Source organism: Phascolarctos cinereus, unplaced genomic scaffold (genome assembly GCF_003287225.1).
Source record: "Phascolarctos cinereus isolate Bilbo 61053 unplaced genomic scaffold, phaCin_HiC Scaffold_4;HRSCAF=312, whole genome shotgun sequence".
Taxonomy (NCBI): Eukaryota; Metazoa; Chordata; class Mammalia; order Diprotodontia; family Phascolarctidae; genus Phascolarctos; species Phascolarctos cinereus.
The window spans coordinates 45145275-45169420 of NW_027555847.1; the positions used below are offsets into that span (position 1 = coordinate 45145275).

The 24146-nt window shown below is 40.0% G+C and overlaps 1 protein-coding gene across 3 annotated transcripts; it reads left to right on the plus strand.

Moving 5' to 3' along the window:
- The first annotated feature begins 695 nt into the window (after nucleotides 1-695).
- Nucleotides 696-23496, plus strand: TRNT1 (tRNA nucleotidyl transferase 1). Of its 3 annotated transcripts, none has more exons than XM_020968463.2 (8): nucleotides 696-777; nucleotides 2824-2971; nucleotides 5370-5563; nucleotides 7882-8020; nucleotides 10640-10766; nucleotides 19339-19532; nucleotides 21684-21937; nucleotides 22800-23496. In XM_020968463.2, the coding sequence occupies exons 2-8, from the start codon at nucleotides 2824-2826 to the stop codon at nucleotides 23046-23048; spliced, it is 1305 nt and encodes a 434-aa protein (XP_020824122.1). In that variant the 5' UTR covers nucleotides 696-777; the 3' UTR covers nucleotides 23049-23496. The 3 variants fall into 3 exon arrangements, with proteins under 3 accessions (XP_020824122.1, XP_020824124.1, XP_020824125.1); XM_020968465.2 differs by lacking the exon at nucleotides 696-777 and adding an exon at nucleotides 927-1010; XM_020968466.2 differs by lacking the exon at nucleotides 696-777 and adding an exon at nucleotides 1067-1333.
- The last annotated feature ends 650 nt before the right edge of the window (nucleotides 23497-24146 follow it).

Sequence of the window (24146 nt, forward strand, 5' to 3'; positions counted from 1 at the left end):
AGTCAAGTCAATAAGCGCTTAAGTAAGCATTAAGTGCCCAGCACTACCCAAAGCTCTGGGAAATAAATACAAGCAGAAACACAATCCCTGCTCTCAAAGAGTTCATATTTAGTGAAGACATTTATAATGCGCGATACATAAAACGCAATTGAAAACAAGGGGAGAAGGTACCCGAATTTGGGGCATCCAGTAAGTGCTTAATATTTCCTGATTAATTGAGTTGAGAGGTCAGCGGAGCATCTAAAGAAGTCCAACTCTTTCCTTTTCAATTTGTTACCTCCCGATAGTGAGGTAATATTATTATTAACATTCATTATAATATTAATAAAGAACTATCATTTTTATCGCTTTTGAAGGTTTGCAAAATGCTTTATAAATAGATTCTCATTTGATCTTCACAACCCTGGAAGGTAGGTGTTATCATCATCTCCATTTTACAGTCGAGGAAGCCGAAGCAAATAGAGGTTAAGTGACTTGCCCGGGGACACGCGGCTAGTAAGGGGGTGGGGCTGGACTCCATCGCCAGGGCTGGGGCTGCCACTCCACGCACAGCCTCCCTCAGTTAACGGCCAAGTCTCCAGGGACCGGCAGAAAGCCCCAAAGCCTGAGCTCGAGAACGAGCGCTGGCCAAGCACGGGGCTCGAGGATGCCTCACCACGTGGGGACGCCAAGGCTGTTGCCAGGGACGACGACGACGACGATACGTCCGCATACGTCGACGTTCTGCTCCCGGAAGTGAGTGTCGGCGGGCTGCGGAGCCCGGCTTCTGACGTCCAGGTAAGCTGCGGGGGCGTACGTGCAGTCGTGGAGTGGCCGCAGGCGCCCCGGACGCCGAGTCCCACGCACCTGGGCCCAGACAGCTTGGGAAAGCGGGCGGCCTGGGAAGAGCTGGGGAGACCGAGGAAGCCCGTTGGTCTTACGGGCCGGCTATTACCATCGCTGCCTTGCCGGGGCGGGGGGAGAGATGGAGAGCAGCAATTGGCCAGGCCGGGGCTCTTGGCCCCTCGAGGGTAGCAGGGGGTGGGGAATGAGGTCGGGGAGCAGGGAGGTGATTTCTGAGGGGGACTTTGGAGTAAACCCAACCCTGGACACTAGGGGTCCGCGGCTGTAGCGGAACTTGCTTTGCTGCGCATGCGCGTCCGTCCCAGGAGCCCTGAGGTTTGCCCCAAGCCGGCTGCCGTAGTTATTGATCCTCCCTTCCTTTTCTGTTGTGCTGGTGTCTCGGGCGCGTTCCGCGTTCTGGAGGCCTCTCCTTGGAGAGATTCGGGGTGTATCTGTGTGACCCCGGGCAAGTCATCTGATCTCTGCCTGCCTTGGGTTCCTCCTGTGTAAAGTGAGCACAATAAGAATACCTATCTCCCAGGGTAGTTGGATCGATCAAATGAAGTGATATTTGTAAAGCGCTTTGCAGATATCCAAGAGCTGTCTAAGTGCTAGCCGATATTGTTAGAGGGATTCATTCTGGGGAATTTCCTTTAACCTACGCTGGTCGGCAGTATTGTTTTTAGGGATGATAGGGAACCCGTCTGGTTTCCCTGGTATGGAGAACTTCCGCTGTTAATGCTCATTGCCGTCTGCTTTGCAGTTTATTGGCCACAGAAGGCATTGAGTGTTTAGGTGACAAATTGTTCAGGGTTGCAGAGTCGCTGTGTGTTGGAGGCTAGGCTTGCACTTAGGTCTGCCCGAGGCAGAGACTGCCTCAGTATCCATTAAGCCTCCCTGCCTCTTTAGGTATGGCTAAATGATCCTAGGGTTATAACTAGAGCTGGAAGCCACCCTAGAGGTCATCTAATCCATCTCCCTCTTGTTACAGAAACTGAGGCTGGAGAGGTTGTGATTTCACCGAGGTCACGCAGGGAGGAAGTGTCAGAGATAGTTAGTGGAACCTCTGTCCTCCGACTCCAAATCCAGTCTGGATCTACCTCACATGCCGCTGCTTCCGCAAGAAAGTATCATAAGGAAACAGGCAAGCCCTGTTTCTCCTAACACTCGTGCTTGGTAAAAGAAACATGACTAAGCATTGAGAAACATTACTTTCTGAGGAATTAACTTGGTTCTTTTGTGGCCAGTTGCCCCTAGGGCCCCAAGGGAATCGGTTTTTCTCTGGCACTGAAGAGGCTCAAAATGGGAAAGAGAAAGTTTATGAAAGGAAGGGACAGTGTCTTTAGAAAGGGGTGGGCTGAGTGGATTTGTAATACAGAACAGTGAACAAAGTAGAATGGGGAGAAAAATATCAGAAAAAGAAAAGCAGAACTTAAAAGATGATCATATTTGTAGTCCAACACCTATGAATTAGCTTAGTGAGATTGTAAAAGTGGGCAATTAGTGAGAAAATGTGGAGCCCAAGAAATGAACATTTTTTTGTTTTAAAATTATCAATGCCCAAAATCTTTCAGTCATTTTTCAGTTGTGTCTGGTTCTTTGTGACCTAGTTTGGGGTATTCTTGACAAAAATAATGGAGTGGTTTGCGATTTTTTCCTCCAGCTCATTTTACAGATGAGGAAACCAAGGCAAAAAAGGTTATGTGACTTTACAGGATCACACAGCTAATAAGTATCTGAGGCCAGATTTGAACTCAAAGATGAGACTTCCTGACTCTATTCCCAGCATTCTATCCACTCCCCCTGCCTCAAATCTAGAAAGGATGATTAGTTTCTATTGGTAGAAGAAAAGTTTAATTTTTTTCCTCCATTTCCTTCATAGTTAAATAATTCAACAGTTGTGTACATCTGGGTAAAAACCTTGTGAATCTAACTCATCATATGTGTAGTATCTTTTTGTATTTTTTCTCACTGAGGGTCATTGGCATGTCTTTTCTTTAGATGCTGGGGAATCTGTTCTTGGGACATAGAACACTACTCTCCTGCAGTTGTAGTAGAGTCTCCCTTTTGAAGAAGTATCTATTCACAATGAAAGTAGAGTCACCGGAATTTCAGTCCCTTTTTACAGAAGGACTAAAGAACCTGACAGGTAAAGAGATCAGGATTTCCCTTTTTAGGTTTGGTTCCTTTGAATTAAGGAACATGGAATTAAATGCAGATTTCTAGTGTCCTAGCCAACTTTTAATAATTTGATCTGATCAAGGAAAATATAAAATCATGAGTATAAATTGGCTGTGAAGTCAGCTTCCTTAGTGTGTTGGTGGAGTTTATGCCCATATGGATAGGATCATTGTGGAGAATGATTTGGATTCCTGTGGGCAGATGAGGCTTCAGCTATGCCCTTGGCTGTCTCAGTAGCACACAAGAAGCCTTGCAAAGAACCTTAGAAGCCTGTTATATCTTCTGTAGCATATTCAGTGGTTGGTCAAAGACTTCCAGGGGGAAAACTCAGTTTTGAAGCATTTCATTTCACTTTTGGATGACTTCATCTCTCAGGAAGTTTTTCCTTCTGGCCAAAATATGCCACATTCCACCTCCTTAGGATCATACATAGATTTATAGGTGGAAGAGGCTTTGGAGGTCATGTAATCCAGCCCTTATTTTACAGCTGAGGAAACTGGTCCAGAGAGAGTCTCAGTGTCTTATCTAAGGTTACGTATTAGTGGCAGAGCCATGATTCAAATAAAAAAATCTGGCTCCAAATCCAGCATTTATTTACTATGCCACTTCAGTATGTTACTGTTAGTTTTGCCGTCTGACACCTGGTGGTAAAAATCAAATCTCTCTTTCCTGGGACCACCTTTCAAATGCTTGAAGCTAGTCTTCCCTCCCCTCATACCCCCACTTGATTTTCTCCAGGCTGAATATCCCCATTTCCTGTACCTGATCTTGTATGGCAGTATCTCAGTACTTCTCACCATTGTGTATGCTCTTGTCATTCCTCTATGTGGTATCCAGAACTGAGTGTATTAATATTGTGTATGTGTTCTGACCAGAGCAATGTACAGTGGGCCAGTCACCTCCCTCGGCCATGATGCTTCTGATGGAATCCTAATAAAGCTGCCCCCAGCCCCAATATTCTAACTTCCTTATGGGTCCCACTGAACAGCAGGCAATGACCTTATTTAACCATATAATCTGGCTTTAACCACACCACAGATCACGTCATCCATTTAGCCCAAGACAGGACCACAATACCTAACTATGGATCTTTACCAGATAGGACCACAATAGCTAGCCAATCAGAAAGCAGAACAACCAGAATGTCTGACCCCCAAACCATAGAAAGGACCCCTTCCCATTACCTAATCCTTCAACAAACCCCTCCTGCCTTTTTAATATTCATAATTTCTGTTGTGTAATGGCATCTTAAAGCTATAAAAATCCATTTTGCTTTCTCTGAAGCTGCTGGTTCCTCTTGGAACCTAGCTCACCTATGAGGGGCATCAGTTCTTAATAAATGGCTATACTTGGATTGGAGGTGGTCTGACTCCCAGTTCTTTGAGATGATGCTGCCACAACACACCTTGTGTGTGTTGTGTGAAAACACAACACTTCTCTCCCTTCTCTATTTTTTCTCTTTTTTGAAGACAAAATGAAAAATAGCACCTACCCTAAAGGACCTTGCACTCTAATAATTAGTTTCCTTATATTCACATTGTCATTTTTATTTGAAATAGATAATTCATGACCAAATCAGATATCTGAATGGGATATTTTGAGATCTAGGTCTACTTTTCTCTGCTGTAATTAACTTCATATTAACATCACCTGCCTAATTATTTTAGCTAGTTCATCGTGAGAAATTGGCTTTAGCACTTATAATTCTTTACCTATACCTGTGTATATATAGACAGAAAAGTAAGGTCAGCTTACTTGTTTTTTAATTCTAAAACATAAATTGAATTTCTCAACTTATCATGAATTTATCCGAAGGAAGATTGTTTTTTATACCCTTAGAGAAAGTTGCTGTTTGTTTGTTTTTTTAATAAAAAAACCAGTGGGTTATTTCACTGTGAGATGAATAGGTAAATGCACTTGCTTAAATGACTTCCCCTAGACTTTTAAAAAAATCATTAATGAACATTTCTGAATGGTGGTCCTTTACTCCTGAAACTTATTATAAGTAATATTTATGGAGGGATACCTAAATGTGGATTAATATTTAAAAGGAAAACATAGATATAATAGTTAATGGCCCATTGCAACCTACTTATGTAAAATTTGCCCCTCCTCCAAAGAAAAGGTTACATGACAACATTAAAATATTTTTTAACTTGGAAAATAATAAGAAATAATTAATTTAATTGAAAAATAATTGGTTTTTATCTGTGCTGCTTCCTGGTGCTTTGTTTTATTACTAATAATAATATTCTTATTAATGTGTATTTAGGAACTTAAGACTTTTTATTTTTAAATTACTTTCCTCCATAATTTCATTATAACCCTATTACTTAAGAGGAAAATAAGTTTTGTTTTTGTTCCAGAGTTATTCAATAAAGAAAAATATGAATTAAGAATAGCAGGAGGAGCTGTGCGAGATTTATTAAATGGAACAAAACCACAAGATGTGGACTTTGCTACCACTGCTACTCCAGCTCAAATGAAAGAGATGTTCCAGGCTGCTGGGATTCGTCTGATCAATAACAAAGGAGAAAAACATGGAACTATTACCGCCAGAGTGAGTGAAGATTTGACTAGTTCTTTGTGATTGACAGCTGTGGCATAATTCCTTTGTTTTCAAAACAGGAAGAACTTTGTATAAGAAATAGTGCCCTTCCCCTCCTCAGCCTCCTGCCCCACCCCCAGTTGCGCTGACTGATAGTGTTTAAAAGTCTCTGAACCCCAGCATCATCTTGTCTCTTCTTTGTTTAGACCAGTTTAGCCCCACTTGAGCTGGGTAGCTTCAGTTCAGTTGAACAGACATTTTATATTGAGCCTCATGGCCTCACAATCTCTCCTTCCCCAGCTTGGGATTGTATTGCTCATTTGTAACATTACTATGAGAACTAATTTGTACCGTTGTTTCGTTTATAGTGTTTTCAGGGAACCAGTTAATGATATTTGGATATGTTTGTATGGAAATTAGAGGGAGGAATACTAACAGACTTTCAATCATCGTTGGAAAATTTTTGGCTATAATGAATAGAGTGGATAGAGCACTGGCCCCGGATTCAGGAAGACCTGAGTTCAAATTTGGCCTCAGACACTTGACACTTACTAGCTGTGTGATGCTGGGCAAGTCACTTCACCCTATTGCCTCAGGGGAAAGAAAAAAAAGGAAGTAGGATGAGATTCTTTTTTTTTCATTGCGTAGAACCAGGATTTTATATTTAGTTTTGCATGGACTCCTATGTAAGTCTCACTTTGGTGTCTCATTTTGATGTGAAAGGCTTTTATCAAGCAAGAAAGGCTGGCAAAAAGAGCTGACCTCGGCACTTCACCAGTAAGTAGGTTGAGCACCTGGTGATAGCATTTCTTCAGCCATAAAAATTCCAGAAGAAGGCCTCCAGTATAGGAGGGGTTGTAGTCTGTGGAGGTGGAGGCAGTACTCACACCCACAGAATCTTATGAGTTCTTCCGAGTATTGCATTGCTTCCAGTGAATGGGCCATTTAGGAAATGCCCATCCATCTTGAAGTTGGACTTGATTAGACTTTAAAATACTCTACTAATTTGTAAGCACTTGGATGGATGAAGATGTGTGTGATCCAGATTGTACCAGTGTTCTCTGCCCTTTGTATTTAATAAATTTGAGTGGGATTAGACAAATGAATAGATGCCATGGATTGCCTTCGAATTATAGTGATGGGCCCGAGGAGATGTAAAATAACATGATTAGTGAGTCCCAAGGGGAAGAGGTAGGTAGCAACTAGGTGGGGCATCAGAGAAAACTTCAAGGGTGAGGAATCATGGGTGAGTTTCAGAGTATTTATAAATCCATTCTGTGTCAGGTTCATTGTTTACATAGAAGTAAGTAATACACTGTGTTTAATATGATGGTACATGTGTAGCCTTTATCAGATTGCATGCTGTCTTGGGGAGAGGGGAAAAATTTAGAACTCAAAATATTAAAAAAGTGAATGATGAAAACTAAAAATAATTAAAGAAAGAAAGAAGTAATACATTATTTGATTGAGAGGGCAGGGGTTAGTTTTTTATTTTAAAATGTGTAGTCTGTGCAGGAGAGTTTGTTTATAAAGAAACTAGGAATGCATCAGATTCTCAGGGCTCATAGATCTGACAACTAACAAGTATTTCTTGAAAGAGCCTCCGCTGTCCCAGAAGCTGTACTGAGTAAGTACCAGGGATACATAAGCAAAAATATAAATAGCCTCTGCTCACAAGGAGTTTACATTCTCTCAGGAGACAACATATACATAGATGAGATACACACATACATATGTATGTACATACATTATATAAAATAAAAGGTAATTGAAGCAGTTAGGTGGCTCAGTGGATGGAGCACTGGACCTAGAGTCAGGAAGACCTGAGTTTAAATCCAGCTTCAGACACTAGCTCTCTGACCCTGGGCAAGTCATTTAATCTCTCTTTGCCTTAATCCACTGAAAAGGAAATGGCAAACCACTCTTATCCTTGCCAAGAAAAACCCATGGGCTGTATTGGCATGCTAGGGTCCACAGGGTCACAAAGAGTCAGACACGACTGAACAACAGTTATTGGAGAGGGAGGAAATAACAGCTGGCAGAATGAGGAAAACCTTGTAGAGGGTGGCATTTGAGCTGAGCTTTGAAGGAAACTAGGGAGCTGTTAAGAGGGGAAGTGAGGAGGGAGTGCCTTCCAGACCTAGGGGACAGCCATGCAAAAGCATGAAGATGGCTGGTGGAAGGCCGTGTTGAGGAACACCAAGAAGGCCAATTGGACTAGAGAGGCGAAATAAACCTGTATGAATAAAGTTACTGCTTCATTTAAAAGCTGTTTGCTTTGTTTTGTATTTTTACATTCAGCTTTCTGTTTGTATTCATATTTGTTGCAGCTTCATGAAGAAAATTTTGAAATCACGACACTAAGGATTGATGTCATTACAGATGGAAGGCATGCAGAGGTGGAATTCACGACTGACTGGCAGAAGGATGCTGAGCGGAGAGATCTCACCATCAACTCCATGTTTTTAGGTAATTCATGAGACTGAAAGATTGTCACAGAACTTTCAGTTAGGTGGCGTGCCTGCTATGTGCCAGGCACTAACAATGAAAATTCAAACATGTCTCTGCTCTCCAGGAGCTTCTAGTCTGTCAGGTGAGATAGCATGTACATAGATAAGTAGAGACAGAATACCCAGGGATCACAGTAAGGAAGCCTCTGCTCTGGACATCTAGCTTAGCATTAATCATTATGTCAGTAGTTATTGGTAGTGCTGCTATAGGGACATAAACTGGGGTCTAGAAAGCTCCCTTTATCAGTGTGCTCCAGCACTGTCCCTGTTTTCCCAGTCTTACAGGGTTGTCTGGGGGGACACTGAGAAGTTAAGTGGGTTGCCCAAGGTTATTATTAGGCCAGTATGTGTCAGAGAGGTAGGACCTGAAACCAGGTCTTAATGATTCAGATGGCTCTCTGGTCCCTGTGTTCTAAGGCAGCCAAGTCTCTTATTCTGTTGTAACTTTCTAAGTAAAGAAAAATATACAGAATAGGTCACTGAGAACCTTAAGTTTCTTATTAGATACAAACAACAAAGGTAGAAGTTTTTGTGTAGACATCTAGCTTAGCAGGTACTTTGGAGCATATTTTTAAACTTTATTTTAAAGTTTAGGTGGGCCCCCTAGACTTGTGCCTTCAGCTCTGTCTTTAAAGATAGAACTAAATATTTTATCCTAAACATCACTTAAATAAAATGAGCTTCATAGAGTAAAGTGTAGAGTAGATTGTGGACACAGCAGCTGGTGGTGCTGCTGCCCTTGAGTTGTCCTGCTTCCATTCTAAGGCACATAGTAGTGTTGTTCTGACAGTTATTTTATAATAGGACATCTAGAGCAAGAAAGAAGCATAGACTTCATTCAGTCCATTTTAAAGATGAAGAAACTGAAGTCTATGAACACTGGGTTCTTAGCCCATAGTTTTGCAAGCAGTAGCGAGAACATTTGGGCTTTGTTCCAGTGTCCTTTGATAGCTCCCAGGGCCCTTGCTGCCACACCATGCCACCTTGAGCACTTTGATATGAAGCACTTTCTTCACAACAATCCTGTGAGAATTAAAGTAATTATCAGGATTTACAGTGTAGAAATTTGTCTTTTGTTTTTACACTGTCGGCTGATGCTGTTATAACATTACAAAATAGAATACTACCTGAATAAAGACAAATCCTGCAGAAGAAGCCTGACTAGGTCCAGGTAAGAACAATAAGAGAGGAGAAACCACTTTGGAGAGAGACTGGGGATCCTCAGTCTGACATTAAAAAAATAAATAAATAAAAATCAGTAGCTCTAAAGAGGCCACTTTTCTTCCTGGCACTCAGGACATTCTCCTAATTACCATCTCTGAAAAAAGGGGAAAAAAATTAAAAGCAAATCAACCCTTTTTTATAGATGAAGAAACTGAGGTTCAGTCAAGTTAAATGACTTACTTGGTATCATATGGCTAGGAAGTAACAAAGGTTGTACTGGAACTTAGATCTCTTTTTATTGATTTTGACCTAGGTGTGGATAATTTTATTTTTCCTAGCTACTTTTCAACATTTCTACTAAGCTGCCATCAGGTGGGCAATTGTAAGGCTTTACTAAGGCCTCATTACCCAATAACCTGAGTTCCCATTAAGTGTAACTAACTTTAAAAATTAGTATGATTTTTCTGTGATATCCTTTTTCAAAAAATCAAATTCTGCATTAAAATAGATGATAATAATCATAACTAATATTACTAATTACTGCATTTTAAGAAGTTGATGCACAGCAAGATTTAAAGAACTACACTTAGCCATAATTCTGCATATTTTTCACTAATTAACTGTAATTGTACCTTTTTGACTAGTTTTGAGGGAAATGAATCAATTTGAATTTCTTAATATTAATTCGAAACTTTATTAAAAGCTAGCTTTTGGTTTAGGCATGTTTGTCTACTGAAGAAAGGGAGTCATTTTCTCCCTTATTTAACTCCATCTCTTTGCCCTTTGAAGTTAGAGCCTATCATAGTCATCATCTACATTGAATGATTCCTTAATAACCATCATGTATAGGGTTAGATAGGAAACTTAAGTTTTGTAAGCTTAGAGCTGAACTCAAACTTAGCAGAATATTACCTTGGAATACATTGAACACTCACATACATTAAACAGCTTAATGACAGACATTAAGTGTTATGTGATTGCACATCTGTAACCTGTATCAGATTGCTTATCGTCTGAGGGGGGGATAGAATTTGGAACTCAAAACTTAAAAAAAAAATGTTAAAAATTGTTTATATGTGCAGTTGGGAAAATAAAATATTATTTTAAAAAATACACTAAACAACTTAAACTTGGAATGCATTAAACAACCAGACTTTAAAACAGTAGTTTCATTGCAGTGATACCAGTGACTTTGCCATGGTAGGATAGCATCACATAAGAAGTGATGTGTTACTCGTCTTGTTCCTTCTGCGGTAGGGGGTGAATGGTGTTATGCTAATTAGTGCTTTCTTTTCTGAGTAGAAAGTCCCCAATCAAATTACTACTTTGAATTCATACAATTGTATGGTAAGTCACTTAAATATTAGGGTGTTGTGTTGTTAAAAGTCCTAAGAAAAATCTCTTATCACAATAGGTTTTGACGGTACCCTCTATGACTACTTTAATGGCTATGAAGATTTGAAAAATAAGAAAGTTAGATTTGTTGGAAACCCTAAAGAGAGAATTCAAGAGGATTATCTTCGAATTTTGAGATATTTCAGGTAAAATAAATGTAACTAAATAGTTGTGTATTTGATCAGATTGCTATCTGAGCGCTCCTCTAGGAATGTTGGCTGTATCTGTACACTAAGCTGATTGGATGGCTGTTGGTTGTTGTCCTTCCTTTTTGAAGAGGACCAGAATACGTCACTGTGTTTGGAGCCAAGGCATAGTGTGTCTGACTGTGGCTCATCAGACCAGTACGAGCTCAGAACGTTCTGCCACAGGCCAGGCACAAATAGTGCACTGAAACGTTTGGGATGGAGATGCCCTAAATTTGCGCATCTCACATTTCTTTTGAGCTACTGCAATTTTGCTTCGCTTATAGAGCACAGCACCTCCTTTGATATGGATTCACCATGCTGCACTGTCCTGTGCCAGTGTCTCCCATGTCACACAATCAATTACAGAGTTCTACAGAGAGACTTTTAGAGTGTTTAGGAATTGCTTCTTCTGACCTCCATATGAGCACTTGCCTTGTGTAAGTTCTCCATAAAATAGTCTTTTAGGCAAACGTACTTTTGGGATTTGAACAGTGTGGCCAGCGCATTAGAATTAGACTCTCTGAAGCAGAGATTGAATGCTTGGCAGTTCAGCTCAAGAAAGGACCTCACTGTTTGGTATCTTATCCTGCCAGGTGATCTTCAGAATCTTCCTAAGACAATTCAAATGAAAGCAATTCAGTTTCTTGCCATGGCACTGGTATATTGTCCAGGTTTCATAGGCATACAGCAGTGACAAGCACAACAGCTCTGTAGACCTTCAGTTTGGTAGGCAGCCTAATACCTCTTCTCTTCCATATGTTCCTTTGGAGCCTCCCAAACACTGAGCTAGCTCTGGCAATGTGTGCATCAACCTCATCATCTATATGTACATCCCTGGAAATTATACTGCCAAGGCGAGTGAACTTATCCACAGTATTCAAAATTTCCCCATTTGTTGTAACTAATGATTCCATGTATGGATGGTGTGGTGCTGCTGGTAGAGAACCTATGTTTTCTTCATGTTAATTGTTAGGCCAAAATTAGCACAAGCATCAGAGAATCGATCCAAACTTTGTTGCATCTTAGCTTTAGAGGCTGCATTGACAGCACAATCATCTGTGAACAAAAAAATCACGTACCACCTCTCCCTCCATTTTAGACTTGGCTAATAGCCTTTTCAAGTTAAATAATTTACCATCACTGTGGTAGCTGACCTTGATGCCATGTTTGTCCTCATTGAAGGCCCTCCTTAATAGACTGATCCATCACCTGGAAGATGGTCATCTACCTGAGAGCCGGTGTGGCTTCAGAAAGGGCTGAGGAACAGTCAGTATGGTGTTTGCTGCCTGATAGCTCCAGGAGAAATGCCAAGAGTAGAACAGAGGTCTTTATACAAACATTCAATGATGTGACCAAGGCCCTTGATAACTGTCAGTTGTGAGGGCTTGTGGAAAATTGTCAAATTTGGTTGCCCTGAGAAATACTTCAGGATTATACGTCAGTTTCATGATGGCATGCTCATCTGGGTTCTGGAAAATGAACATTGCTCCCATGCTCTTGCCTTGGCACTGGTATATTGATCAGGTTTCAGAGGTCAGCACAACATTGAAAAGGTGATATTTTCGGTGATGTTGTCAGATGCTACAAGGAAGATGACTTAGAGACCATGGCAGTGAAAATTTGTAAACATGATTGCTCCCTTGCGGTAGCTGAGTGATCATGGGAAGTGGAAGAGAGGCAGAGACCTTGATTTTTAAAAGGGGAGAAGAAGGTATGTCCTGGAAATTATGGCAGTTTCAGTGCCATGTGGCCCAGCTAGACTTAGCTCTTTCGTATTTGAACAAGTGTTCAGCTGCTGCTCAACTAAAGTTTTCTGCCATTGTGTCAGCGGGATTCTCAAGGGGGTGTAAATTTTGCTGGATGCTATGGAGCTGAAAAGCTTCAAGCACTAGTGTCCTGGTGATGGGATATTGTTGAAGGACCTGCTGAGTTAAGTTCAGAGAGGCCCATCAGCTAGGATTAGCTGGGCTGGCCCCAAGCTGGTGACCCTGAAAGGCTCAAATCTCTCACCTACCACATACTAAGTTCTAGAGGGGGCTGTGATCTTTGGTAGAGAGAAGGGCCATACTCACCCAATTCCTTGAAAGATTGATGTCATCTAGACTGGTAGATGATGGTAGGGCTATAAAATAGTCTACAGATTCAACAAAATCTCTCATGGTAGCCTTTTTGAATAAGACAGGAAAATGTGGTGTAATGGATTTAGTCAGGATGTGGATTCGAATGCTGACTATGACTTACTCCCCTATGTGACTCACTGAAGAATCTCTACTTCGTTTTTTCATTGAAGTTGGACTAAATGATCTCTGAAGTTCTTTAAAACTCTAAGTCTGTGATCCTTTTGACCTCTGGTTAGAGAATAATGTACTTATATGAAGAACTAAAGCCAGAGAACATGGAGACTATGTTGATGTGGAGGTGACCTCTTCGAGTTAAGTGCCGCAGCTCAACCCTTCGGTGCTGTATTTTTTTGTCAGGGACTTGGCTGAATGCCCAGATGGCATGCTTATCAACATTTGCAGGTGATAGGAAGTGAGCAATTAAGCAATAACCTGTTAGAGCCAAAAAGAATCTGAATAGAATGATGAGGTGAATATGACAAGATGAAACTATTCAGGTATAATTGTAAATTTCTGCACCCCGCTTCAAAAATAAACATTGACCAAGACAAATGTAGGAGAGGAGAGTTGTAGCTAGGTAGAAATTTGTGTAGAAAAGACATAGGAATTTTAGTTGGATGCTTTTTCAGTATGAGTCATCACTGTGATGTGGTTGCTTTTTAAAAAGGCCAGTGTAATCTTAGAGTGCAGCATAATATCTAGGAAAAAAAGAAAACCAAAACAAAACTGGGGATGTTTCTACTGTGCTCTCTTGGTGAGACCGCACTTGGAGTATCATATCCAAGTCTAGGCCCCACATTTTGAGAAGACCAGTGTCGAGTTGGGGTATGGCAAGGAAGATGAAAGAACCTTGACATAATCTCTTGGGAGGTAGAGATGAAGGGCAAAAGATGTGGATGCAGGCTAAAGAAGAAAAGGCTTGAAAAATTATTGTGGGATTTTGAAGGCGGATTTTGGTTTTTCAGATAGCAGGACTAGGGTGAGTATTTGGAAATTTAGGGAAGTTTGATTTTAATTAATAAGCTGTTTAAAAATAGACTGTTACTTTCTGCCATATAGAGTTTTAAGTCCCTGGAAGGATTCAGTTAGAGGCAGCATGATCAGTTGGGGAAAGATTTCTGTGTTAAAAAGTAACTGAACTAAATGAGCTAAGATGTTCCTTCAAATCTCAAGTTTGATGATTGATTCAATTAATTGTTCTGCCTACTTGTATTATCAACCTTTTGTTTTTGTTTGGTTGAGAAATGTTTCTAATCTAGTGTGTGATGGTATTACCCTTACTAGTAAAAATTGAAGAAAAGAAATATGTCCTGAAAAATTTCAAGTAAACGCTCTTATATGTCTACCTTTGTGAATGGGCCCAAAGCCTCATGCTTTCTTTCCCCTTTGTAGTGCAAACCTTCCAACAGAAAATCCATGTTGACAATAGGCAGGTGGACTTGGAGTTAGAGGGTTTGGGTTCAAAAACCAGCTCTGCTACTTAGCTATGTGACCTTTTCCAAATTATTGTTAATCTCTGGCCCCCATCCTTCTCATTCATCCCTAAATTAAATGGAGAGCTGCGTTTCAGGACAAGATATGCTAAATTTGCAACAGAATACTTGAATGGAACTGCACCAGAAAGGCCTGTGGAGGGCTGCTGTGGAAAATGAATATTGAATGAAACTGCTTGTGCTGTCAAAAAGGATGGAAGCTTAACATACATTTTATGGGGTCACACAGCCTTACAAGAGGTGGAAACCTTTCACCGAAGGGCACATGGTGTAAAGAATCAGTCATAGACTGATGTGAAGTCCATCAAACAAGGAAAAATTCTTACAGAAAGTTTAGGCCACACCTTGGAAAATAAAACTGAACCTAAAACCCCAGTCATGGCAGCTGTGGGTTGAAAAGGAGCAAATGAAAAAATTGAATTGAACAGCTTATTTTTGGTGTGCTTTGGCCCAGACTTTGATATCTCAGCAATCATTTGTTCTTGGATGGTCTGTTTGTGGAAGCATTGTACACAAATGATTTTTGAGGCAACAAATGAAAAATTTCCTTAGGGACATAGACAGCTGAAAACCTCTAATGAAAACAAAAATCTGAGTAAGAAATGTATAGTGAGTGCATCTCTCTTTCGAACTCTCTTGAGCAAGAGTGGAGAACTGCCTGGAAGTTAAATGCTGCATGTGCTATCAGATGGGTTTGACCAATGTTTGGTTAGTTTTGCTGACCTTTTTTTTATCTTTGTTTCTGAGGTTAGCTTGCCGGGGTGGTTTTATATTGGTGGAGTATTATAGTTGAAGGTGAATGTAATGTAAAAACAAAAGGCATCTCTAAAAATAAGATTAGTTTTTAAAACTTCATTTAGATTTCTTGGGGCTGGGGTGGAGTGGGGAAAGAAAATAGATCAATTCAGAGGATTGCTTATACTTTTCTCACAACTGAACTGCTCTCCTTTGGACTTTAATTGTTCATTTGGAGGTACTTGTGGGCATTCTTTCGGAACCAAACTCAGAGATAATGGGTCCGCTTCTTCAGATTGCCAATTAATTCTTGTCTTTAATCAGAGTCGTACCAGTGCACAGTAATGTTTGCTGCTTATCAAATGCTAACGTTTTCCTTCTTTTGTATCTGCATTAATTGGATCCGAGATTGACAACTTTTAAAATGTTAAATGCTTTGAGCTCTTTAGACTATAACTAGTTCAAGTATCCTTTATATTGTGGATCATTTAAATGAGTCGGTAATATATCCTTTGTCATTTAAAGTTAATCATAGCTCAGGTTATAAGAGGAAGCAAAAACATTATACACTGAGACAGACTGCTTGGATTTTAGTCAGAATTGACTGCCTTCATCACAAACATTAAGATAGCTAGAGACTGGCATTTTGAAAGATTTTGAGTATTCTAAAATGTGATTGTGAGAGAATCCAAATAGCATCTTTGATTTGCTACAGCACATTGAATTTCTGTCTTAGCTGCTGATGGCATCTGAATCTCATTTTGTGGCCTTTCACAAACAATGTTCTTTTCAAGTTTATGAATCATCCACATGAAGTATCTGTTGAACTGGATTTGATAGTTAGGCCAGGCGTCTCAGTCAGCTGTTTGGAATGAGAAATAATGTGTTTTCAAGGAATTATCTATCTAGGTGCAAAGATACATCAAACTGAATGGATTCAGTTTTAACATGCCTTGTTCAGCAGTGTGCAGAACTGGCAAAACTTTAAATGATCTCATAACTCCCAGCACAAAGGTGAATGTAAGGAAGGAAGGAGGGAGGGAGGGAGGGAGGGAAGGAAGGAGGTTGCAAAGGGAGGAAGAGGAAGTGAGAGCAAGAATAATGTCCTAAAGGAAATAACCTCAAGTAGCAATGGATGGATGGATGGATGGATGGATGGAAGGAAGGAAGGAAGGAGGGAGGGAGGGAGGAAAGGAACTTGGAAATAACTTCCTGTCATTTACAGTATTATTCAGAATCTAGGCTTGGTCTTTCATTGTTTGACTCCATTTACATGTATGAGCAGGGTTTCCTTTATTTGAATCACATCAAAAGGCAGCTTGCATTTGAAAGTTGTGGAAAACAGCTCAAATTTATGCATGTGGCTAAATTCAACTAGTTATGTCAAACTTCAAAGAAATGTGCAAAAAGATTGCATAATAAAAATCCCATCAAAGGTTTATTTTTTTGAATAAAGTCTGTTGTTACCACAGGCTTTCTTTTATTAATGTGCCAGTTAGCTATAATACTAAGTTGTGTGTTTTTTAGTTTAACAGATGGGTTATTTTACTTGTTTAACCACTTGTTTCGAATCTAAATTTAGTTTGGTTCTGGTTTAAAAAGGTTACTTACCAGTGTTCTAGATCACAGGTATCAAACACATGGCCCACAAAGCTCGCCAATGTGGCCTGAACCAAAATAAAATTAATTGGGAAATATTTAACAAAATAAAAGTACCAAAAAACCCCACAGATAATGTTAATATATGGTTTTGTAAGTCAGTATGTGGCCTGCAGGCATCCTTATGTTTGGTTTGCTAGCCACCATATCTATTCAAGTTTGACATCACTGGTAGAGATAGTCTTCTAGGCAAAAATAATCTTAGTATTTGTGCCCCATGGTGGACTGAGGTTCCTTGTTTTCCTTCCTTCCTTCCCGCCTTCCTTCCTTCCTTCCTTCCTTCCTTCCTTCCTTCCTTCCTTCCTTCTTCCTTCCTCTCCTCCCTCCCTCCTCTTCCCTCCTTCTCTCCTTCCTCCTTCCTTCTTCTTCCTCTCTTCTTCTTCCTTCCTTCCTTCCCTCTTCCTTCCTTCCCCTCCCCCTTTCTTTCTTCCTTCCTTCCTTTTCCTTCCTTCCCCTCCTTCCTTCCTTCTTCCTTCCTCCTTCCTTCCTCCTCTCCTTCCTCCCTTCCTTCCTTCCTTCCTCCCTTCCTTCCTTCCTTCCTCCCTTCCTTCCTTCCTCCCTTCCTTCCTTCCTTCCTCCCTTCCTTCCTTCCTTCCTCCCTTCCTTCCTTCCTTCCTTCCTTCCTCCCTTCCTTCCTTCCTTCCTTCCTTCCTCCCTTCCTTCCTTCCTTCCTCCCTTCCTGCTTCCTTCCTTCCTCCTTTCCCACCCTTCCTCCCTTCCCTCCTTCCTTCCTTCCCTCCCTCCTTTCCTCCCTCCCTCTTTCCTTCCCTCCCTCCTTCCCTCCCTCCCTTCTTCCTTCCTTCCTTCCTTCCTTCCTTCCTTCCTTCCTTCCTTCCTTCCTTCCTTCCTTCCTTCCTTCCTTCCTTCCTTCCTTCCTTCCATCCATCCATTGCTACTTGAGGTTATTTCCTTTAGGACATTATTCTTGCTCTCACTTCCTCTTCCTCCCTTTGCAACCTTAACCATATAATTAGTTCAGTTCCTTGAACTTTTTTCATTTATTTTTTTCCTGAACTGAACAAATTAATAAGACAAGTATTTCCATATACATTAAACAGAAGAACCTTATATGTGAAGCTGCAAACCTCTGTTATTTGAGTAGTGATTGCTTTTCAAATATATAATAGACTTACCATATCACTTTCAAAACTGTCCTGCTTGTTTGTGATTCCTTCTGAAACCTCTTGTTTTCCATTCTTTTAAATCTTTTAGTTTAAAAATGTTAGAGCTAGGAGAACGTTTCTTAGATTAAAAAATGCTAAATATATTTCATGATTATAATTTTTTACAATTTAATATTGAGTCCCAATTTTCTATCCATTTGGATTTACTCTTAAGGCATGAGATTGTACATGAAATATAGCTAATAACTTGATTATTCATACTGATGGAAGAGAGCAATGGTGTGATTGAATGTTAGAAACCAATTATTTTAAAAACCATTTATGTTCGAGGTACATTAATGCAGTATTTATTGAGCTGTGAACTGGTCCAGCCTTTCTGCAAAGTAATTTGAACTATGCCCAGAAAGCTATTAAACTGAGCTTGCCTTTTGGCCCGGTGACATCAATATAGATCTATACCCCAAAGAAATCAAAGAGAGGAGAAAGATCCATATGTACAAACTGTTTAGAGCAGCTCTTTTTGTCGTAGCAAAAAAATTGGGAAATAAGGTGATGCCCATCAGTTAGGGAAAACTGAACAAATTATGGTGTGAATATGATGGCATAAGAAAAGTGCTCTAAGAAAAATAGGAAGAGGATGGTTTCAGAGAAACCTGGAAAAACTTAGATGAACTGATGCAAAATGAACTGAACCAGGAGAACAATTTTTACAATAATAGCAATATTGTAAAGTCAAATAACATTGAAAGACTAGAACTTTGATCAGCACGATGACCACCCACTGTTTCAGAAGACTCAGGAAGCATGCTTGAGAGATGGTGGAAAAGAGTACAGATTGAGGAATGTGTTTTTGTATTTTGGGGCATGGCTAGTATGGGGATTCGTTTTGCTTAAATCTACATGTTTGTAATGGGTTTCGTATTTCTTGCTTTTTCATAGGAAGGAAGGTAGGTGGGAGGGAGAGGATTCAGAGCTAAAAATAAAATTGAATTAAATCATTTCATGTTGGGCTTTGTAAGGTGTTTTATCCTTATGTTTAAAAACCAGTATGTCTGATCTTAACGTCAAACAACATTATCAAGCCATGCAGGTTTGTTATTTAATTTTTCCATTCTATTGCCCTATTTCCAACTTCTTGCCTGATTTTTTTTTTCTGAGAATAGGCTACATGAATTCATAGTGATGCAAAAGAGTAGTTTAAACCAGATATGTACTAGAGGAGGTAACCATAGTGTATGCATTTGAGTAGACACATTTTATTGCTATGGATACTGAGATTTTCTTTGCCGCCACTTAATTAAACATAAAAATAATAGTGTTAGTACACATTTAAAAATAAAATTCATTATGCATGTGGTTTACGGTAACCTTGACTACATGTGGGAACTTTCTTTTGTAGGTTTTATGGAAGAATAGCAGATAGATCTGGTTCTCATGATTCAAAGACTTTGGAAGCAATTAAAGAAAATGCAAAAGGTTTGGCTGGAATTTCTGGAGAGAGGATTTGGGTGGAACTGAAAAAAATTCTTGTTGGTAACCATGCAAATCATTTGGTTCATCTAATGTATGATCTTGATGTGGCTCATTACATTGGTGAGTACTGTTTGTGAATTACATGATACTTTTGTGTTTTGTAACTTAAAATTAAAAATCTAAGGAAAAGTCATGTCTGACTCGATCCATTAGAGGCAATGTGCTGTAGCAGAAAGAGTATTGGATTTGAAGTTAGGAGAGACCTGTATTTATTAAATACCCTGTCTCTGACGCTTGCTCTCTATATGTGCATAAATAAGTCACAACCATTCTGAACCTCTGTTTCCTCCTCTGTAAAATGCGAATAATATCTATAGAATCCCATGTTCACTTGTGAACAAGTGAAATAATTTGTCAAGTGCTTTGCAAGCCTTAAAGTTGTATAAATGTCTGTTGTGATAATTATTAGATCTCTAGGTCATGTCAAACCTATGTCCTGTGATTCTGAGGATTGATTATTCTGGAAGGAATAAATAGACACTTGAGTAAAATGGAGTAATTGAAATTAGATTTTTAAATAGGCCTCCAAGAACATTCCACACCAAGAATATTTATTGAAGGAAAAAAGTCAGAATTATGGGAGGGGAACAGTTTGTCAAGATAGGAAAAGAAATCGAGACAGGAAACAATGGGTTAGGGATCCATTGGGTACTTAGTAGATGTGAACTGTTAGAACTGATCCCACCATTTCTATAATATGGGGCGGGAAAGAGCACAGTGATCTAGATCTGTCTAGAAGGCATTAGGTTTTTGTGATGGGAATTAAACTGCAGAAGATCTCGTGAGGCTACAGAAATGAGGGTAAGGGTATCAGGTGAGCTTTCATGTGGGCAAATAGTAATTTATGTAGAGAAAAATAATGAACATGGATAGCTAATGGATTCTGCTGTCCTTTTTGAGCCAAGGAAGAGATGTGGAAGCCATTACGGGCTATTTCCAAAAGATGTCAGCATATTCTTCTGCAGCCAGAAAATTAACATGTTAGGTGTCATTAGTAAGGTTATTGGAAATAAAGTACAGAACATGGTGGCGTCCTTGCATAAAACTACTATTGTTCTCTTTCTTTATTACTGTATTCATTTAAAGGAGATGTACCTCAGGAAAGTGGTGGCCATCTTCCAGATGTGAGCATCTGAAATCAGGGGAATTGAGTGAAGGGAAGTCTCCGGTTGGACTGAAAAATTAGGACTTTTGGTTTGGAAAGATGCAGGCTTGAGGTGCTACATTGGAATATGGCCAGAGTGAATTCATGTTAAGCGTGTCCTAGTAGACTGTGGATTTAGTGACGCTCATAGAAGTGTGAAAAACATACATTTCAGAAAAACAGGTGCAAGTCATACTATTATACACACTCTGTTGTGTAATTGCTATGTGTAGTGAACTTGGGGAATAGACAAAACAAAAGGCATGCTTCAGAAAGCAGTTTAGACAATTAGCTGATCACAGACCTAACGGATTGTCCCATGGCGTGCCGGTTTGGGCGTTTCCACCATCAGTGAAGTTCGCCAGCCATCCATGTCTGCCCAGCCTGTGCAGTTCTTGTCCATGTCTTCTCATAAAGGCAAGACCAGGGTCCATGAGGCCTTCCTCATTTTCTCCTGACCTTTTGAGGATACAAGTGGGGCACTCAGGCTGTCTGCCCATAATTCCTTGACCTCACCATGTGACTATCCTGTTTACCTGGTGACATCCTCATCTGTCAGATGTTGCAGCCTATTCACACCCCCTCTAGGCCTCTCCATTGCCCTCTATATGAAAATTCTTTTCCAGGTCTTCAGTGCTTACTCTTTTAGGTCTCAAAATAACACGGACAGAATATTGCTGTTAAGAAATGGGCCTTTGTTTCTGGGAGTACTTTGGTGTAATTGAAGGAGCTTTTGCAGTTTCTTGAAAGCAGTTCATTCTGCCTTCTGTAATTCTTTCTCCAGTGCATTATGAATTTTTATGGAAAATTGGGATATTGGGCTGTATCCCCTAACTTTTTTTAGATTATCGTAACAGAAAGGATAACGCTCTCCCCTCTTTTTCTTGGTGCCACTGTTAGAGAGAATCCTTTACCATGCAGATGGTCTGACCAGGCACAGCATTTCTGTAGAGGAAATTATTGTATCTTTTTGCAACCTTTTTTTAGTATAATACTTTGACAAGGAAATAAATATTTTTGTTCATTTAATCTATGCCTTTAAAACACAATTGTTTTCTCCCCTACAGGTTTGCCTGCTGCTGGGAGTTTAGAGGAATTTAACAAAGTCAGCAAAAATGTTGAAACGCTTTCTCCTAAGCCAATGACTCTTTTGGCCTCATTATTCAAAGTACAGGATGATGTTAAAAACCTTGATTTGAGATTGAAGATTGCAAAAGAAGAAAAAAATCTTGGCTTGTTTATAGTGAAATATAGGAGAGATTTAACTAAAGCTGCTGATAGTTCAGAACCACTGAAACCATATCAAGATTTTGTTTTAGACGTAAGTACGTGATACTGATGTGTTTGGTTGTCTTAGTGAGAATTCTTCTTGAAATCCAGGTTTTATTGCCACTTAGGGTTTTCTAAAAAGTGACTAAGAGATTAAACTTGGGGCTTTCTTTTCCTATTGCTTTATTTACTTTAGACACAATTTGTCACAGCAGGGATGATTGGTACACAGTAAAACCCCAGAAATGGGGGTAGTGGAGAGGGCTGGATTCTGAATTCACCATTGAACTGTGAACCCTACAGCACACGGCCTGAGCACGCTGGGCTGGAGTTTTCTCATCTGTAAAGAGTGGGGACTGGACTGCTCTTGTTTAATACATCTTCAGCATCTGTGACTGCAGAAACAGATGTTTTGTGAATGTGAGGGTGAGCCTAGCAATCTCGGTGTCACAGATTTAGAGCTGGGAGGAGCCTTGAAGATCATCTAATCTGGCCTCTTCATTTCACCAATAAGGAAACCAAGGCCTCAAAGAGGGGAAGTTTCCCAGGTGGTGTCAGTGGCAGAGCCAGGATTCAAACCCAGGTCCTGAGTCCAAATCCAGTACATTTGCCCGTAGTACTGTGTCCTTCTTATTTGTCCCATTAGTCAGAAGATTCTCACATCAAGCAAATACTTGTGGTGTAATGGGAAAATGCTTGGTTGACAGTCAGAAGACCCAAATTTCAGTGCCACTCTTGCCATTATCTAGCTTTATACCTCAGATACATCATCTAACCTTCCTGCTCCTTGGTTTCTTCATTTGTAAATAGGAAGAGTGGGAGTTGGATTAGGTGGTATTTTCCAGTGCTGGAATTATTAAAAATGTACTCATTTTGCTCCATGTATAAATTCGTTTTCTTTGTTTTGGATTTAGTCTAGGGAACCTGATATACTTACTCGAATTTGTGAACTGCTCAAATACCAAGGAGAGGCAGGTCTTCTCAAGGAAATGCAACAGTGGTCTATCCCTCCTTTTCCTGTCAGTGGCCATGATGTAAGAAAAGTTGGTATTTCTTCAGGAAAAGAAATTGGGTTAATATTACAGCAATTGCGAGAACAGTGGAAGAAGAGTGGCTACCAGATGGACAAGGAGGAACTTCTGAGTTTCATAAAGAAGGCCTGAAAATGATTGGCGGGCTCTACCTGGATAATCTCTAAGGTCTTTTCTGGCTTGGCATCTCAAGAAACCTTTGACATGAAATGAAAGCTTTGGGGCTAAGAAGCAACACTCTTGATAAAAAGCCGTTAGAAGAAAAGCCCATTTGGGGGACTTAGGAAAACCTTGAAGTTTTTCTATTTTAAGTTTCATGCACAAATCTCAAACCTACTTAATGGGACTGTTCCGGTCATGGAACAGAAGTGCCTAGCCTACCATTTGTTTCACATGTTAATGGTAAATACAGACTTATCGCCATAGACTTCTTTGTGGTGTTTGATTTATTCCTGTAGAATTCCTACCTTCCGCTGTACAGTCCAAATCAAACTGCTTGACTTCTCTAACTTTGTGTTTCTGGGATTTTGAAATGGAAAAAATGACTGGCTGAAATAAAGATTTCAGTGTTTACATTTGAGCTAGATGGCTACTTTTTAGAGTAACCAAGTATGCATGAGGATTAAATGCCCATGTAATTTCAAAATAAAACTTGGAACAAAGTGATTGGAAACATCACATTTCAATTCAGTGGACAATTCAATTCTCTTTTTAGTAGGCTTTTTCTTATCTTTTTACTGGCACTAAGTGTACCGGTGAGTGCATGCACTGCATACTCATATACCCAATGCATTTTGTTATTCAGTCGTGTCTCATTCTTTGGGACCCCATTGACCGCACCTGTCCATAGGGTTCTCTTGAAAGGTACAACAGTATTTTGCCGTTTCCTTCTCCAGTGGATCTTTTTGTCAGTCAATCAGAAGTTAAGTGACTTTCCCGTGGCCACACAACTAGGACGTATCTGGATTTGAATTCAGGTCTTCCTGACTCCAGGCCCAGCACTCTCTCCACTGAGCCACCAGCTGCCTCTATACCCAATTGGTTCCCTCAAGTGCACAGCATGTTGGTTCATGTTTTAACTGACTTGATATCCCAGTGATTATACTGGCTACACATGTAGGCAAGGCATGCTTCTGTTAAATTGGGGGATAGGATTAGAGAGTGAACGTATGTGTATTTGGTTTGTGTATTTGGAGGGACCTTCCATTCATTACATATTTTTCTGAGGTT

Excerpts from the sequence above, each read along its gene's own strand:
- TRNT1 (XM_020968463.2), top strand. The coding sequence starts at position 2,824 with ATGCTGGGGAATCTGTTCTTGGGACATAGAACACTACTCTCCTGCAGT. Across the intron at positions 2,972-5,369 it reads AGGACTAAAGAACCTGACAG|AGTTATTCAATAAAGAAAAA; the intron begins GTAAAGAGATCA and ends TTTTTGTTCCAG. Across the intron at positions 21,938-22,799 it reads ATCAAGATTTTGTTTTAGAC|TCTAGGGAACCTGATATACT; the intron begins GTAAGTACGTGA and ends TTTTGGATTTAG.